General features: G+C 36.3%; 1 protein-coding gene across 4 annotated transcripts in view; it reads left to right on the top strand.

Moving 5' to 3' along the window:
* The window catches only part of MIGA1 (mitoguardin 1), a 47718-nt gene that overhangs the window by 2681 nt on the left and 25750 nt on the right, over positions 1-19287 (top strand). For all 4 annotated transcript variants that reach the window (XM_068952774.1, XM_068952773.1, XM_068952772.1 and 1 more), the window contains exons 3-7: positions 1760-1937; positions 2487-2623; positions 4045-4171; positions 4684-4820; positions 5597-5720. In XM_068952774.1, coding sequence (XP_068808875.1) covers positions 1760-1937; positions 2487-2623; positions 4045-4171; positions 4684-4820; positions 5597-5720 — 703 coding nt within the window. The remainder of the gene's footprint in view (positions 1-1759; positions 1938-2486; positions 2624-4044; positions 4172-4683; positions 4821-5596; positions 5721-19287) is intronic.

The following is a 19287-nucleotide window of genomic DNA, read 5'->3' as shown; positions in this document are numbered from 1 at the left end:
TTTTTTTTTTCTAATCTGTACATGCAGAATCACTGACAAGGATGACTAAAAGAAAAATTTTATTTATGGTTAGGAAAGTCAATGATAATTTTAAACACTAGATATTAGCAGGATTTAGTGAAACTTTGCATTTAAAACCCACACCTTTAACAAAACTGTATTTTATTTTTATTGAATTAGATGTATAAGCAGAAGCTATGTCATTTTCCATATTTTCTTGTAAATGCTTTTCTCTATTTTACTACATAAAAAAATTCAAATGAGATATTCTCCTTGTCTTAGCTGCATATGACTGTTTTAATGTTTTTCCTTTTTTGGAATAATTTAAAATTCTCATGGCAAAATCACTTATTTCTTTTTTATATTGCCACATTGTCATGTACCTGTTAAATATTACATGCAACCCTAATATTACTTTTTCTTTCTTAAGAGGTTTTCATTTCTCTGTTAATTTATAACCACACTCAAAGACACAGATAAATTAATGTAAGTATAAAAATATCTAGTTAACAGGGTTTTTTAACCTTGAAACTCCCAGAATTAATGATAGATCTGAAGTTTCAACTTAAGTTATTTTGTGTTATTCTTTTTTGTCTTTTTTTTTCTTTTTTAGCACATTTTTGCTATATTTCAGGGATTTTCTTTTCCTTTCAGAGTACAGTGCTAGATCTTCAGACTCAGTCAAGAGGCTTTGTACAGCTAAGGGTAGGGCTCTAAATTCAAGAGTTTTAACTTGTTAGCCAATTCAATGCAGAGCAAAGCTTTCAGTGCCTCTTTAAATTGCGTGAGTCTATAGATAGTATTAACCAATTGCACAGCAACCAGAAACTGCCAGAGTGCAGTGGCACACTCTAGCCGTGTTCCTTCTTGCACTGGGAAATGTGGTAGATAGCCCCAAGGATGGCAGATCTGTTTTTCCTCCCAGCAGCGCGTTTCTCCAGCCACATGTATTTCACAAAGATTTTGTAGATGTGGACTATATTCTCCAGCTAAGCAGTTCTTTTATTTTTTAATTCCATGTATGTCTTGTTACTTTGAACTATCTAAGCTTTGTTAACGTTTTGAGTTCCGTTTTCTTGTATCTGTGGTTCTTTCTCTTATTTGCCAAATTTAAACATTTGTAAGTCTATGATTAATCTGTGTTCAGACCTGAAATACAAAAATAAAACACTTATTTTATTTAGAAAAATACGTTTAAACGTGTTCTTCCCAAGTTGAAACAGAATGCAAATGATTGTCTTTGGATCCTCCCTTCACTTTTTACAGTACAAGAAAATAGTCTAGTTGTGAAGTGTGAGCTTAGTATTTTTTTTCTTAGTATTTTTTTTTCCCGTTAGAGAACTAATTGAGGCCCTGCATTGTCATGGCATTAAAAAGAAAGGAAAAAAGTATGTCTGAAAATTGTTTACTTAGTTCCCCATAGAACTATACTTATTTTTGTATTTGGAATATATGTTATAGTTGTTGGTGCTGCAGTGTGATTCTCAGAGCAGCCGCTCGTTCTGTCCCTCACCAACCCCACTGTAAACTGTGAGAGAGCTTTGTCTCACCTACTGGCTGTCACAACATTTAAGAAGCAATTAGAGTTTGTCCTTGTTCAGGGTTGGTGATTTCTCAGGTTGTGTGAGAGCAGCATCTCTTACCTTCTTCAAACAATGTGTAGCCTAGGTTGGGTTGAACACACCACAGCAAGGGTAAGAGGCAAGGTGAGACTTAAGAGCCTAAATTTACAATGAACTCAACGTTTCTATGTTTTCAGATAAAGCTTTCCCCTGGGTTAAAGAAGCTGTTTGCAGTAACAGCAGTAAGTGCAGTATCTGTTATTTTTCTCGCCCATCATTTTAAAAGAAGACGTGGAAAGAAAAACAGGAAAGCATCACCGTGGGAACCAGGTCATATAGTATTAGAATGTACCAAAGCAGCTACATCAGAAAAAGGTACATGAAGGAACCCCAAAGTCTGTTGTTGTTTGCTTCTTGGAGGGGAAGAAAAGAGATGGGGCGGGTGAATGGGTGTTGCATAACAGTACGTAGTAGTGGTACAAACTATTTTCCTTCTAATGCTGCATACATTTAAATTGTTATAATGGAAACAAAATTAAGAACAAAATTACAGTATTTTTATAAGTTAGCTGGTGTTCTTCTCAAAGTTAAGGTTTTAATCGTTATTTGGACTAATTCTTTTTTTAATCAAACCCCAAAACTATTGGGTTTACAGCTCTTCTGGAGGTATCTATATACTGAGGAAAGAGGATTGATGTTTTTATAGGATGGGTAAATAATTATGCTTAAATGCATATTTCTTGTTGTAGATATTCTGTCTATTCGAACTCATAGTTCTAATGTCGAAGTGTAAATAAAGTAATTGTTGTTTACTTCTAAACTGGATTTTATTGAAAAGTTTAGACATAATTCTTGATAATTCTTGGTAACACAAAATACAATGCTTTCAGTTTGCAGAACCTTTAAAATGAGTGTATCTGTTAGGTTCTAGTTGTTCCAGTAGCCGGCAAAACTTGACTCTTTCTCTGAGCTCTGCTAAAGAAAAAGGATCTCAGTCTTGTATCTATGCAAATGGAGGACTTTTCAGTAAATACTCCGGTTCAGTTCAGAGTCTGGCCTCGGTAAGTAAGGGTGTTTTAAGGCTCTTTGATGTCTGTTAACCTGCACTGGATATGTGCCTAATGGTTTTACCGAGCTGAAACAACTTTCCTGAACGAGCTGCAGAACCTCAGAAGGCTAGGGATGCTGACTGCACAGAAAATGGCTCGTAAATGAAGAAGGCGTAGTATAAATAGTTTCTTCGTTGGTGATTTTAAGCAACTATAAAGTAAATGAGACTTCACTTGAACTTCTGTGTTTACTCCCTCTGAGCCTTCCTGTCTTGTCTCTTACGACTTCACAGGAGTGCAGTTCCATGAGATAGAATGAGCCAAACCTGTACAATTCGGCTCTGCTGAAAGCAAGAGATTCCCCCTGTATTCTGTTCTTGACTATGCACCCCTGACCCGTATACTGCTCCGGTACATTTTAGACCTCTCAGTGAGTCAACTCACTGACTTGGCAGAAAAATTACCTAGGATAAATCTCTGCCAGGTTAGTGAGTTGAACTGAATTTCTGAACACCAGAATTAGCGCAAGGGTGTGGCAGCAAAACCAAAGTGAAGAGTGGGGAGGGGCAGTGAAATCTCCTTCAGCCAGATCAGCTGCTCCTAGGCTTGGAGCTGGGAACAATATAACTTGGAGTTGCTCAGAAACTTCTGGAGTTGTATGACTTCTTTGCACGAGTGCAGTCAAAAGAATAGCTCAACAGACTTCCAGAGATGAGAGAGAAGAAAAGAGGTAAGGGCCATTGATCCTCTAGTGAGAGTACTGAAATGGGTGCAAATTCCTTCTGCTCCACTGCTACTATTTACAGGACAAGAAGTCACAGGCAGCATAGCTTTTCTAATGTTGTGCCTTAGGAAGTAGGTTGATCTAGGCATTCATGATTATGTTTACACGGTAGCTTCTCACCTATAAGCTGAAGTCTTTTCTGTCAGGTTGAGAGAATGAAGCTGGTCATATGTCTTTAGCCGTTTTATAGCAGCCTGTGTATCTTTATACGTTATCTGTCTGTATCTGCTTCCCTCCTTTTAGGAAAGGCTCGTGCAGATCTTGTAACAGATCCTGTTTATGTCAGCCTAGAGGACAAGTTTTATTTTTGAGATACCTTTTTTCCTATATTTTTGTAATAATCTGTAGTCCAATTTAACTTGAAAAACAATATTACAAATCAATGATTATTTCCTTATTCTAGAAGGAGGGCAATACTGACTTGCATAACGTTGTTATTAATGCTAGACTGTGGTTTGCTAAAGAAAACAATTCATATTATGCTTGATCTGAAAATAACGGTACTTTTTCCTAAAGTACTTCAAAAAGTCAGACTATGTATATAACCTGGACTGTAATGTACTCTGGCAGGAAAATATTTTTAAGAATACTCAGTATGACAATACTTTTTTTTTTTTTTTTTTTTCCTCTCCCCCCCCCCACCCTCCAGGTCCAAAGTGCCACCTCTTGTCACAGTTGTGCTTGTGCCAATTCCAATTCCTGGGATAAAGCAGATGAAGATGATATTAAGCTTGTCAATATTCCGGTGACTACACCTGAGAATTTATATTTGATGGGTAGGTTATAATAAGAAAATTCAGAATCTAGCAGCAATTAGGGAAAATAATTGATTGTTTTCATAGCGAAGTGACACTTGCACAATATTTTTGTGGTGTTACAATGTCATGCAAGCCTATTCTGTCTCCTGTACTGTGAGGACAGTCGTTTTTGGCAAAATATCTTCTGTAGGCACGTGTTATGAGAACGTTTCCGTACAATAACTAAAATCCTACTTCATCTGGAGTTTCTGAAAAACAGTTTTTGATTCCTGTATTTTAGTATTAGGCTATAGAATTGATTAAAAGAATTAATTTTAAAAAAGGGGGAAAACCCCACTAAATTCTGTTACTTTAATCATATTATGAACTTTCTTACCTTATTAAAAACCAATTTATTTTTGACTGGGAATTATTGTTTAAAAAATGTACATCTCTGCTATAATCATTCTTGTTATCCACATAGTTTCCTGTGACTCTAAAATGTGAAGACATGTGGAGGCTGTGTATTTGATGGAATGGATCTCCCCTAGGTATGGAGCTTTTCGAGGAAGCACTGCGTCGATGGGAGCAGGCACTAACTTTCCGTAACAGGCAAGCAGAAGATGAAGCAAGTTGTAGTTCCATCAAGCTAGGAGCAGGAGATGCAATTGCAGAAGAAAGTGTAGAAGTAAGTATATTCAAGCTGTAATATACTGCTGCTGCTTGACAGTTCATTGGACTTTGTTACCTAGGTATTTTCAGCTTCTAATGCGGTTAATGAAACCGAGTGCAAATTCAGGCTTTCCATGCCTGCTGTATTTAAAGGATCAAAAAGATTTAAAGGACATTCTATTTAATTTTTTTTGATAAGCCTTACCTTTTTTTTTTTTTTTTGGCATTTGCTGCTACATCAGTTTTACTTCTGGATGGTATTATCAAGCCACCAAGCATTTCTTTAACAATTTCTCTGAGCCAGATCCCTTGGGTTGTCCCTTTCTTGTAGTGCTATGTAAAAATCCTCCTAGAGAGTCTCCTTAGTGCGGATACTGGTCCTGAGAAAGATAATCAATTTATAAATACACATGAAGTAAAGTGATTGAACTTCATTTTGTATTCCTTTATTCTCATGAACTAAATGCTAAAATAATTTAAAATAAACTTACACCACCATGGTCTTCATTATTTCTAGTGCAGTAAACATCATGGATAATTTTAAAATATTTTTAAACTTAAATTTTAATGTTATTACACACACTCACACACACTTTATTTAGTGTATGTAGAAAGATTGTAAAATTTGGATGTTGAATTATCCATTAGACAATGTCCTCATACTGTTGGTGGGGAAATTAGTGGAGTGCAGTGAACTCTTTGAAGGCTTAATATTCTTTGATTTTTAAAAAGAAGCCTTATAGACTGTAAACAAATAGAAAATCTTCTCTTCTAATTTATTTCTTCCTGTAGGATATCATTAGTGCTGAATTCATTCATAAGCTTGAATCCTTGCTTCAAAGAGCTTATCGTCTTCAGGAGGAGTTTGAGGCCACCCTTGGGGCCTCTGATCCTGCTTCCCTAGCTAATGATATTGGTGAGTACTCCTACTTTACATTCCTATGGCTTGTAATAATGTCCCTTGTGGTGGGAAGTCACTGAATATTCAGTGAGCAGTGAGATCCAATGCAAAGGATACTCTTTACATTGTTAGATAACAATTAGCCAATGATAAGAATGAGCTGAGAGGAAACTTTTTTCCTTGTGAATTTTCAATATACTTCAACAATTTTCAGAATACTCCTCAAATTTCTAGAGTTCATGTTGGCTCAGATATTTAAATACCTGTGCAGTAAGAATATATGACCTCTTTTTATAGCATGGGGGTGCTAGAGCATTTCAAAAGAAGTTTCATTTGTCTTTTGAACTTAAGGTTGTGTATGTGTGTATTTTTTTCCCCCTACCATAGTTTCAAAAAATTTAACAAGAAAACAAAGCCAAACCAGAAAGACTTAGCCTGAAGCAGATATCAGTTATGGAAAATCTCACTCTGATGGCTGAAATTTGTTCAAGTTATGAGTAACTAAAACCAGGCTGTTTTAATAGTAAATACAGAAACAGTAGTTGCTGCTTAGAATGCTGATTAAAAGCTTTAGGTGCTGATTAAATAAAGATGATTTGATTACTTAAAGAATTGGTTTTAAGGTGTCCTTAAAGACTGATACTGTTAAGTTCTTTCATAATTCAAGATCAAACATCTGATTTCAAATAACCATCATAGACTTAAAAGGCAGTACCTGTTCTGGGATTAGTTTTTGGTCTGTACCCTTGATCGTTAGGCTTCAGCTTGAATGGCACCAGGTGGCGGTACTTCTCATCTGTTAACCCTCCTGGTATCCTTCAACCACTAAATAAAGCTCTGAGTAAGGTGGGAGTTAAATTTCGGTCAGAACTGGCTTTCTGACATATTTGTATACACCTGTTAATGTAACTCATAAAACAGAAGAGAGTTTGGATGTTGTGTTTTGATGTCAAAGACCATAGACCCCTACTAAAGTTGCAGCGTACATCCATTATTAAATTAGAAGTTTATCTATAGTTTTTGTCTTCAGGCAAAATTAAGGGAATTGTATTGTAAGGACTCGGTGCGATGTTCAATGTATTTAGTCATTATTTTGCTTCCAGTTACCCTGGAAGTGTTTTACATTGATGTTTTTTAGATGTGATAATATGATGCTTGTTTCCCAAGAATGTTCTGAGGAACTGAATTTCTTTCAAACGTTCTTTGCAGAAATCATTCTGTGGTCTCTTGACTAGAGATTGTCAGTTACTTTATTATCTGTGCTAGTCCAGATGAGTAGGGAAAGCAAATAATGAAGCATTTCAGTTAGTGCTTGACTGTTTGAGATTCAGGGCTTTTTTGGTCATCTTGTATTCATAGTTTGAACAGCAAGTAGTGTATTAGAGAATACTTCACTCTTTTAGAATGTTGTTTGAGAACAGAAGCGGAAAGAATACTGTCTCAGAAATGCTGTGGCACTTGTGAGATTTTAATGCAGAGGATATTTTTGTTCAGTGTTTTCCCTTTATGTAAAACAATCTATTTACTCACAATTTATTTGAAAAATCCTTTCCTGTAGGATATGACTACTCAATGCAGTGTATGAATATTTGAAATAGGATGTTTGAGATCCAGACCTTTGTGGGGAGAGACAGAAAGGTATGTTTGGGAGAATCCCGGAGGTTCTTGTGTAGGTTGTTGTTCTCCTCTCCCCCGCTACTTTTCTTGTTCAGTAGTATAGTTGAAACTGAAAGGTGCTCTCAACAGACTTCTTTCTCCAAAAGTGTACCTGCTAAGATGTAATGCTCTTTTTGTTTCGCCTCTGTTCAAAGCTGTGTAGTACTCTTATAGGAAGCACAACAGTAAAAATAATGTTGGCCACTTTTCTGACTTTGTTTGTGTCTTTGGAGAAAAATAGCCACAAGAACAAGCAAGTCAAAGTTATGATATCTCAGTGGCCAAACGAAATAATAATACAGCGTTCTTGACACTGCTGAGAATAATATTCTACTACAAAATACCAGTGATAGCTAGACAGAAATGAAGGTGCCTCTGCTCTGTATTTGAAATGAGACCGGAGTATGTATATATCTTTGACACTGATAGCACTGTGTATAATTTGTGGCAAAAGAGGCAGCATCTACTAAATCAAAATCAACAGCCTTGAATAACTTTTACCCAGAACTTCTTAAAGAAGCTCAATAAAGACAGCACTGTGACCCATCGGTTACTATTCGTTAATCTTGGAAAATGGAAGATGTTTCAAATGATTGGAGAACTGCCAATAAAAGGCTGAACAAGGAACTGCAGATCAAGTGTGATGCCAGTGAAATAACAGAGTTGCTAATTTGTAGTTCTGTTAGCATAGAGTAAGTGGTAAAAGGTGTAATTAGTGCCAGTCAGTATGGTTTTATGGTAGCTAGTTCTTCTCAGACGGTAGGTTTCAGACTTCTGCGTTATTTGGAATTGATACAGCATACTTTATGTGGGTAAAAATAAGCTCACTGACATGTGAACGTTTATTGATGCTGCTTTCCACAGGCAAGGGAAAAGTCTGTAGAAGAGTATCCTAGGGATGATTTTTGGTTAAACGCTATAATTTTGTCAACTATGTAGTTGATGATAAAATAATTGGTAGAGCTTGAAGTTGATAAAATAATCGTTAAGGGCATTAAAAGCATTGAATAATGAAAAGGCAGAGTTAGTAAGAGTAGTTTAAATGGTCACTATCTAACAAAGTACATCTAGCAAAACACAGGCAACTATGGATTGTACATCTAGATGAGAGATCTAAAGAAAAGAAACACTGACTTGGAATGCTTTAGAAGAATCATGGATCAAAGTCTCAACATAAGTGCTCAGTACAGTGCTGTAGAAAAAAGACCGTTACTAATCTGTACCTATGTAAAAAGGACAGTATCAGCATAGAAGTAGAGATATGATCTTGCTTTTGTGTGGGCTTGGTAAGGCTGCTGTTAGAATACGGTGTCCAGTTCTCTTCATATTTCAGAAGATGTGGAAATACTAGACAGTTCAAAACAAGCCACAAAAATGATCAGTGTTTTGGAAAAACAAGTTAATGAAATGTGGTTTAAGTTGAATATGCCCAGCTCCTTACTGAAGAGAACATGGAGAGGTGACTTGCTCATTCCGAGTAGCTACTTAGACATGGAAAAGGTATGTGGTGGTGGGGACTCTTGGACATTGCTGACAAGGTCATAACTAGATCCAGTGACTGGTTGTTTAAGTGAAGTAAGTTATGTTCTGAAGTAAGTTGCCTCTGAAACACTGTTGGGGTTGTTTTGGTGTTTTAAACAAAGAGGATTTTTTTAAACCCTCTTTTGAGGAATTTTTTATTCCTCTTTGAGAAAAGGATGGATGTGGGACAGGTAGGTCACTGCAGTCTTTCTGGCCTTTAAATTTATCTCTCCATACTTTTCTTCTTCTTCTTTCATGGACTTAGGGTGAAAAAGAAAAAGCTTTTATTGTCCTTAATAGGTTCGTGACACTTGCAGCTTGTCATTAAAATGTTTTTAACAAAATCTTATGCTTCAGGATTTCAGCTAACTGCCCGTAAGGGTAATCAGATTTTTTTTTTTTTCCTCCATCTGATACATATCATGTATGTTAGATACAGTCTGTGGATTTTTTTCCTTCCATTTTCTCGATCTGAAGTACTTGTGATAAACCACAGTTGGAGACAGGGCTCTGACTGTTGGACAAACGCTATTAAGTGTTATCAAGAGATGTACTTGATAAATGGCTGCCTAGCATTTCTTGTTCTGAAGCTCTGGGTTATAGTGAGCTCCAAAGTTGATCAGAAAGGAAACTTTCAAAGGTAAAAATTTCATAGATTTCTGGATTTGTCAGTTTTTTCTATAAGAAATTCTAAATTTTGAGGAAAATATCTAGACTAGACGTAATGGTTAGCCTGCCACCACACCCCGCAAACATTAGACAGTGGTGTCAACTTTACCTCCTACAGCATATGCATGTGTTATACCAAAACTGCAAACACTTGTCATACCGAAAAACTCATTTCTCTTTATGATCCCGTTTGCTAGTTAAAGTGATTGGCCTGATGAAACAAGTTGCCAACAAGCTTTGAGAAACAGCTTTCTGGAGGAGGCTATGGTACTGTGCTACATGGGAGAGTAAGGAATAAGTTACTTGGGGTCCTCTTGGAGGATCAGAGCTTGTCACTACAACCACCCCATCTTTCATGATGTGGCCCGAAATGCTTCTTTTCTGACTGCTATTATGGATATAAGGTGCATTATCAGAGCAGGCAATCATTACTTCCAGTGCTTGCATGCTGTAGTCTAATTGTTTGATCCTTTCTGTGTAAATTGGCACCTCCAAATGGTTTTCTTCTAATTACCTGTAAATTATAAATTTTCACTTCCCTATACTTCTAAAGATTCAACTTCAGCAGTACAAAAGCTACAGGTATAAATAAATACCTCACTTCCCTCTTCTCCCCGTGGGTAAGATTCTGTTAGTTTTTTTATTAATTGCAAATCACTTTTTTTCAACTCTGTAAGCTATTGCTGAGTTATAAACAATGAAAATAGTACTGGCCTACATTTTAAATATAGATTAAATAATGGAATACACTTATGTTCACTCTGGAGGCATTCTCTGCTGGGCTTACAGATTTACCATATAAAGAAGCAAATATTGAACTAAACTAGGATTTCTATAGCAGAAACACTTTTTGACATAACATTTTTTGGAATAAAAACACATATGTAGGACTAAAGTGCTGTTCTGGTTTTTGTGCTGATCCTCTTAGGACTGTATAACAACATGGGGAGCCTAGAAACAAGCTTTCCTCAGGCAGGCATAAGGTACACTGAATCAGGAAGAAGGCAATTGGCAGAAAACAGTGAAACAAAATACTCACCTTGTTATTTCTGAGTGATGGATGTGAGGGGGTAGAGGGTTAAAAGCTGTAGTCTGTCCTGGAAGAAAGTTCTCCCTGTTTAGATTTCTTTTAGCAGACTGAAATGTTAGTCGATCCAGCTTGGGGGGAATGCAAAGATTTAGGAGAGAAACAATAACTTTACTTATGAGCAGAACTGAGGGTCAGAGGGGAAAATTCTCAAATTGTAGGGCTCCCTATCAGTTCTGAATTTCTAATGCATTATTATTTTGGTTTCTATGTAAAAAGGAATGCTGGCACTCAAACCAATGGTGATGTGTACAAGGGCACTCAAACTTTTCTATAGTAACTTTATAATCTATGCATTGATTTTTACTGAAGAATGTTTAGTAGCATTCTTATTTTATATTACTTATATCATTTAAAACAAATACATTGTGTGACTTACTGCAGTTAAAAGATCTCTCTTGGAGATCTATGTTGTTGGGTGGATTTCTTGGTAGGCTTGTCTGTTTCTTTTTTTAATTTTCTTCTCACACTCAAAGATATGTCTGGCATTTTGGAGAGAATGAGTACAGCCTTTTACCCAGTGATGAAACTCTTCAGAGAACATATTTACGTGGTAAAACCTTTTCTCCAGCTGCTGTTAAAGTAAACAAAAAACTTGGTATAATCGATGAAGTGTTTGAAAATTCGTTTTTACATATTTTTATTAGCTCAGACTTCGATAATGCTTTGCTGTCCACAGGTGAATATTTAGTGTCTGTATTTGGCTTCTCGCCTCTAAAATATTAATGGGAAAGTTATAGTCTGTGAATACTGTGTTTTATTTGGTTACGCACAAGAAAAGTTTCTACGTTTATAATGCTTAGGTAGGCCCCAATCAGGAGGTGAGAAATTTGTAATAATTCACTTAGTTGTGCTTTCTAGTACTATGTATTAGTTATAAAGTGATTTCAAAGTAGCTGAACTTTTCTGGACAGTTTGAAATACTTTGCTTGCTTTGTACACCCTAAGGAAAAATTTACGTTAAACGATTTCTTCATTTCTCAGAAAAGTACACAATCTTTTTCTAGAGGCTGAAACATAATTGGGATATGGGTATTTCAAGTTGAACCAAAAGTGAAAAATAGTTTTGGGGGTTTGTTTTGTTTTTTTAAGTGTGGAAACATTTTCATTGCAAGAAATGTTCTTATAAAGGAACACAAACAATATTACCAAGCCTGAGTGAAAGCCCAGAAAAATCATTCCATTCCTATTAAAACAAAAGAACAAAAACAAAAAAATTCCCACAACTTTTGAACATAATTAAGCTATTGCAGTTGACAAAAGTTCAAGAACTGCTGAGGCTTGCTGTCTTTTACTGAATGTCTCTTACATTGCACTTACTGCTGCAGCTCCTCGTTTCTGACTCACGAGAGATATTGAAATGGCAGATGTTTGAACTGAGTAGTATGTCTTCTGCTATGAACAATATTTGAAATTTTTCTTTAAAGGGCTATTTATCCAATATTAATAACAATTCCTTTCTAAACCACATTAGCAAATGTCTTAGCTAAAGAGTCCTTAAATGTAGAATGCTGAACAGTAGAGTAAGATTGGTTAAAAAAAATCAATTGAAAACTGAACAGAAGTATTTCTGCAAAATTTGCATGTACAAAGGGATTGTAATGCTCTTTGTTTTCTCAGTAATACTCTGATGTTAATTTTAGCAGCGCCATGATGAAAACGCACAATGAATCTGCATGGACTTGCAGTGAAGAGACCTGTACTGAATCAAATTAGTATTTGATAACCTGTATCTTTTATAATGGTATTTGATAACCTGAGTGTTATGTTTGTGTACATCTTGGAAGCTGAAGCTTAGATGCCATTTCATTGCATAGCAAAACAGATCAGCTGAAATCTTTTCAGCATTGGCTTAAGATAATCCATTTTACCTTTTGCTGAATCACCGTGGAACAGCTCAGTCATTTATTGTATGCCAGCTGAGGGGTGATGTGGACAGAAATTTCTGAAAACACTTTGAGTGTGATCTGCAAGAGTATAAGTTCCTGATTTTTGAAGACCCTTGCTGCCATTTGCCCAACAGCTTTGCTCTCTAGATCAGTGCACGCAGGCTATTTATACACCTTGTTGCTTTTCCTTAAATGGCATCTCTGAAACCTGTCTCCTCTCTGTCCTCACAGCCCAAAGAGAGTTTAAGCCCTTGTCCGTCTCTCTTCGTGGCTACTGTAGTGTTCTCCTGTCTTACCTTGTCCATTTAAAACTTGCTTCTCTCGGATAGACTTGAATGTTGTTTCTAATAATCATCTTGGCTCATTGTGTGACCAGAAAGCTAGCCTCTCCCTTAAGGAGGCTCTCTCCTTCAGCTGCTTGTCTTCAAATGACATGCAAGTCACTCTCCCTTTTATCTTTAAGGCGGCTCATAATTGAGCCAGAGTCCACCTGCCTGATTTAAATTCCCTAAACTTGGTTCCATTAGCTGGGCAAGGATTACTCTTCTCAGTTCTTCCAAGGCAAAATCTGTCTGCTATTTCTCAACTATTTCTGCGTGTTCCCTTACAATGTGTGAACAGCTGCAATTGTCTTTCCTGAGGTCCCTTCTTAACAGCAGCTTCCTCATTCCTTAGAGTTACCCAGGCAAATTATAACAACTCTTTTCTCCGTTTTTTTTCCTTTATACTCTTGTCCATCTACCTTAAATCCCTAATAGAAGGGGGAAATCATAGTGAAGCTGTGCCAGTTCCTTACATTTCTTTGTATTCTGTATTTGCAGTCTCTGTCTTTCAACTGTGCCTTCAGATTATAAGATCTTGCCAGCAAGATTGTCTCTTCTCTGCATCTGTAGAGCAGTGTATGCAGTTATGGCCCTACCGTACTATTCAGGTAGGATTAGTTGAGCTATACTGCATCATCAGGATGTTTATCATTTACCCCACAGCTGCAAACACAGATGACTAATACTACTTTCAAGGTATATTTAGGTTTAAAGATATTTTGAAGCAAGCTAGCTTTCAAAGATAGTCTGAAATAAACTTTTAGTGTGGAATAAATTATTACTCATTGAGCAGTTTTTTTGCACATCTCAAAGCAACATATTTGCTTTTCCAGTGGTTGAAACTGGAATATTAATATTTAGAACTTAATCAACAAAGGAGGGTAAAGATCAAATTATTTTTTCAAAAGAATATAAATGTTAGTTGTAAAGGACAGTTATTTCAATGTCTTATTATTTCTAACTTTAAATCTTTGTTCAGAATTTATTTATGGAAATAATGCATGCTCGCTTATGGTTACTGTAGAGTATAATATAATTTAAGTAATCTTCAGAACAAAGATTAGATTAGCTGTCCAAAATATTTTTGCATACATTGGAACAGAATACTCTTTTTTTAATGGATGTTTTGTGGCTTGGTGGGTGGAGTTTTTTCATTTTGAAAGGACAGCAAACCATTCAGATCTGTTCTGACTGATCGTTATTCATCTTCTCAAGGATTAGACTAGATCATTCTTCATTATACAGAAATGGACTGATGTTATAAACAGAAGGGTATCAGAAATTAAAAGCTACTCCAAAATAGGGCAAAGACCTTAATTCACCAGTTGAGGAAGTTTGGATTAAGACCTAAAATAATGATGAAATGATATGGGAAGAATTCCATAAATATTCCTTGATGAGAACATCTAGTATGGGACCTTACATGGAATTGGTTAAAGTTTTTGTTTTGTTTTTACGGGCTATTTAGCGTATGGTAAATAGTATTTAATAGTAATGAAAGTGACATTACAGTTCCCTTGAGAGTGTAAAAACAGCTGAACGGGTCAGACTGTGTGTCCATCTAGTTCAATATGCAGTCTCCAGCAGTGGCTGGCGGTAGATTTGAGAGGAGCGTAGGAACCGAACCTGAAAGAGCCTTCCTTTGGCAAGCCTCGTGGCTCGCGGGCTACTGTTAGACTACCGTAGCCGAGTTTACATCGGACCATCTGGCTCTTTTGCTTATTTGTTTTTCTGGGGTCTTATCTCTCCTCGTGTGAAAAGTATTTTGTACTTGTGATTATACTAGATACCCTTCTGTATACCTTTTCTGGCTTTACTGTATACTTTTCTGAATACTCCTGGCCAGAATTTATACAGAGTTCTTAAGATATGAACAGAATATGGGTTTATTGTGGGATAATGCTGTTTCTGTTTCCTGCTAATTTTCAGCACTCTCGTTGTTATGTTTTCTACCAGAGCAGCAAAGGACAATCACATGCATTAGTTTACCGTTACCAAATGACTAATAAAATGGTAGAACAAATTAGACACTGAGCTTCTTCTATATCTCTTTGCATTCAAGCTTAAATTCGACTAATCTAAGTATTTGCATTAGTAGTCAACTGGCTTCCTTCATTTTCCTTTTACCTTTTTTGGGGTTTTTTGAATTTATACCTATGAACTTATATGTTGTATGTCCTGTATTTCAGGCCATGCTTTTGTGGGACTTTTCTGATAACTTCTCACCAGTTATCCCTATCCTTAGTATCCTGTTTTTTTTTTTTAATCCGTTGTTAATCCTTGTGAGGACTTTCCCTCTTATCTGAGCTTAATTTCTTTAGATGCTTCGGTAAGACACTTTGATAGCTCTTCTAGAATTTCAAATGCATGATATCAATTAGATGACCTTTTTCCACATGGTTCCTACAAAGAACGCTTTAAAAAATGTGAGGCATGATTTTTCCCCTTCAAGATATTTACTCTCCCAATATACCATATTCTTCTAATTCTTTGTTGTCTCCATTACTTTTGTTACAGAAGTCATATTTGATTATCTACAGTTTGATCAATAACAGTCCTTTTTGAAGATTTATGATGCCTTTTATTTTTGTCACTAGCTTAAGTGATAAGTGACACGCTACAGTTAGTAGTTCACCAATTTCATACCTAAGTTTTTTTGGAGCATTCATTATCTGCAATGGCCTTATTTTCTGAGTGTTCCTTTAACATCCTATTTGCTGGCCCTACCGTTTCTCTTCTGTTAGCCACACTGCTCGAGTTTCCTGATTCTGAAGAGGTTTTTTTTGAAGTATTTTTACCATAGGTTCTAGTACTTTGAGTCAATTGCCTCTGCTTCCCTCTCCCTCCCTCCCTCCCTTTCTCTCTCTCTCTCTCTCTCTCTCTCTCTTTCTCTCCCTCTCCCTCTCCCTCTTTTTTTCCCCTTTTCCAAAAGTACACGTAAGTGCTTATTATCCTCACACCTCAGGGCTTGATTAAATGACAACTTGTCTCTGTTTTGAACACTTTTGAATAGTGGTATATGGAATAAGTGGAAACAGCCTTCCTAAAGGGAAAGCTGCTCTTGCATTTGTCTTATGTATTCCTGTGGTACATTTTCAACAAGTTATAAATTCCTTTTTCTTACTAAAAAGGATGTATATACACTTCACTTCTGTCTTTATGGACATTCTGAGTATTCATGTTTCGGAGGCAGGAAGAATCATTCCAGACAGATGGCAAGTTGTAAGGGTGGGATAAGTGTTTATTTTTCTGGCTGGAGTATTGCAGTGTGAGGTTATATAAACTGATGATCAGGAACATGTTTTGGCCTCTAGGGCTAATTCCTGCTTTAGAACTTCTACTAAAACAATTTATTCTTACATTAAGCTCTATTTTAAGAGAAGCTTGTCTGAAACATTCTTGGACAAAGTGGGGGAGGAGAGACAGAATTGGGGGGGAATATAAAGAGTGCTAGTTTAGAATATAAAAAGATTTCAGGCTAATCAGCTCAGTTTGGTAGCTTAATCTGGAGAATGCAAACTACATTTTATCCTCTTCTTTTTGCTTTTGAACATAATATAAAAATGAAATATCGGCAGAATCATAAAATCAGCAATGTGAAAATTCAGCTGTGCGCTATAGTTCCCTTATTAATTCAATAGTCCAGTTGGCACTGAAAGTAGATACACTTTTGTCTGCAGCTTATTTTCAAGGGGTTATAATGTAAACATTATGCCTCTGTATTTTTCTGAACTGATATGGCTAGTGTGTGTAAATCTGGCTGCCTTTTCAGTCAGAGGTTCTGACCAAACAGTCTGTCATAAATGATTGCGGTGTGTCCCCATTGGGCATTACTCAGCAATTGCTGATTACTGGGCTTCTTACTTAGCGTTGTCCAGACCCCACTGCTAAAGCAGTGTATGTTTGTTTAGCATGTGTATGGGGCCTGGAGTTTGAGAGATATATATATTTATATATATATTATATGTATGTTCCCCCCCACCCACCCTTCCCCAAACTGTTTACCCCTTAGCTGGGATGAACAAGTAGCTTGTATAAGAATTTCCTTTCCTAAAGGCCTTTTAATTTCTTACAGTTTTCTTAGACTTTTATCTCACCTTGAAATTTTTCAAAGTTGAACCTGTATGTGGGAGTAAATCTATCTTTCTGGAAAGTTATAGCAAAACATGCTGTGAACAATAACAATGAAGGGACTAAAACTTGTTTCTTGTTTTTAATACATTGTTTTTCTCTCATGCACATATTTATGCACTCACTTTTTAAAACTGTTACCAAAAAGTAACTGTGGTTTAGAAATTGTGTTTTATTTCTGATATGTCTCTTTTGAGGCTCAAGCTGAACTTAACTTACCGAATTGCCATCAGTTTCCCAGTTCTTTGAGATAACTGGGCTGTGCACTATGTCCCACCTTACCTAATAAGCCTGGTTGTATCATAGCACTGCAGAGCATCTGATTCAGAGCACATGTTGATCACACCAGGCTTTATTCTTTCTGCTGCTATTTAAAGCTGCCCCTGCTCTATGTGTAGATATGCCTGCAAGTATTTAAAGGTAAACATATAAATATTTCCTGATAGCTTGCACTACTTAGATTCTCTATTATCAGAGCTTTACTTTATCTTTAACTCTAATTTACCTTATTTTACTCTAATTTACCTTGAATAATAAATATATTGACTATATACTACAATTACATCTGCTGACTATATACTTTAACTGCATCTGTTTGGGTAGCTGCTGACTTTAGACCAGTGTCAAGTTATCTTTCAGGGTCAAGTTGCACTAATTAATTATAGTAAAATTAAGGTATTAGTATGTTATTAGTAATGTATTTAGCAACCTCAACAGTTATTAATTTGTTTTTCAATTGAAGTTTGGTAAATAATGTTATTAAATAAACTAAAGATCTGGAGGACGAACTCTTCAGAGCAACTTTTCAAGGATTCTTGTCTCATTCTTTCCTACTCCTGAGTGCAAGTGGAATGCATGTAGGCCCCTATCAGTAGGGCACTTAAGATTATATATATATATATTTAAGTCTTACTGTTTAAAGCATGTGTTTTACTAACTTAAATTCATAAAGTGTGTGCTCTGTGAAGCTGAATTTGAGAAGCCAGTCACATTACAGAATGATTTCACTAGGGATGTGCAGAATTCTGTAAGAAAATTCTACACTGAAATTCAAGTGAAAGCCAGCGTTATTACACTGTCCTTGCAAAGTTGCCTTGCATCTGGTAAATTTTGTGCCAAATATAATACTAGATTCTCCATTCTGAATATAGAATCTGAGTATTAGTCCAAATCGAATATGTGTTTGCATCTTTTGATGCTTAGCCCAGTTGAATAGTTGGGCACTGTCTGTCTTTCTATCTGTCTGTTAATTTCTGGGATAGAAGAATACAAAGACTGTGATAAGAAAGACTGATGAATGTAAGCTGAATCTTGTGCATGTTAATGTAATCATTTTTCAGGACTAATTTTCATGTGGCTAGCAGTACTATTAAAATTTTTTTATCAACTGATAGGGAGTACATTTTTCTCTTAATGGAAGAAAAAATGAACTTGTGGAATCCTTTGTCTGTCTCTGCTTTGAAATGTGAACATCCTTGAGGGATATGTTTAAAATCTCACCTCAAAGAGAGCATGCTAAGTGATCCCATACCCTTTCGCTGTCCAGCAAAGTAATCTTTACGCTAGCACACTAAACTGTTTTGTTTCCTTTGTTTTTATATAATAAATTTTAGAACTTTCTAAAGCAATGAGTTTCAGTGCTGAGCAACAGTTGCTGGTTATTATTGTCCTTCATTACTGAATGTTCCTATTAACTGCTCTTCTATCAAGAGCAGCACAGTGGGAAGCAAAGGTGGCAGTGACTTGCTTTGGAAAGAAGCAAGGGGTACCACTAGTAACGCACAGTCTTGCTTTAAGTGGTCACAGATTTCAGTAGGCTTACACAGGTGTGCTAGAACAGAGGCCAAAGCGATAAGAAGCTCACTTACCTTTTGAGATTCCTCTCAAGTCTGATGAGAAGACTTCTCTACCTAACCTGCTTCTGGAGGCCTCGGGGATAGATGTAATTGATGTAAGCCTCAGTTAGCCTTGTGTTTCCTTCTCCTGTAAATATGACATTGAATTTTAAATCTGCTCTGTATCACAATGAGTTAATGTGCTATCACACTGTGACTGAACAGACCATTTTATTGGCACTAGAAAGTGTCTGTGCAAAAATAGTGGTATGTTCTGGTTGTTTGCAGAATGTGAAAAACTAAGAAAAGGCAATGACGTTCAAATCTGATGACTAAGGCATCTGGCAGTCCTCACAGCGCTGTGCTATAAATCCCCAGTGGACAGCCTAGGTTTTAAAATAAGCGTCACTGGAATTCAAACTAGACTTTGCTGTGGCCAAAATAGATGTGATGCTTGCTAAACTACAGGAG

This window comes from Struthio camelus, chromosome 8 (genome assembly GCF_040807025.1).
Source record: "Struthio camelus isolate bStrCam1 chromosome 8, bStrCam1.hap1, whole genome shotgun sequence".
Taxonomy (NCBI): Eukaryota; Metazoa; Chordata; class Aves; order Struthioniformes; family Struthionidae; genus Struthio; species Struthio camelus.
Note: the sequence above shows the minus strand (reverse complement) of the source record. Positions and strands in the feature narration are given on the sequence as shown.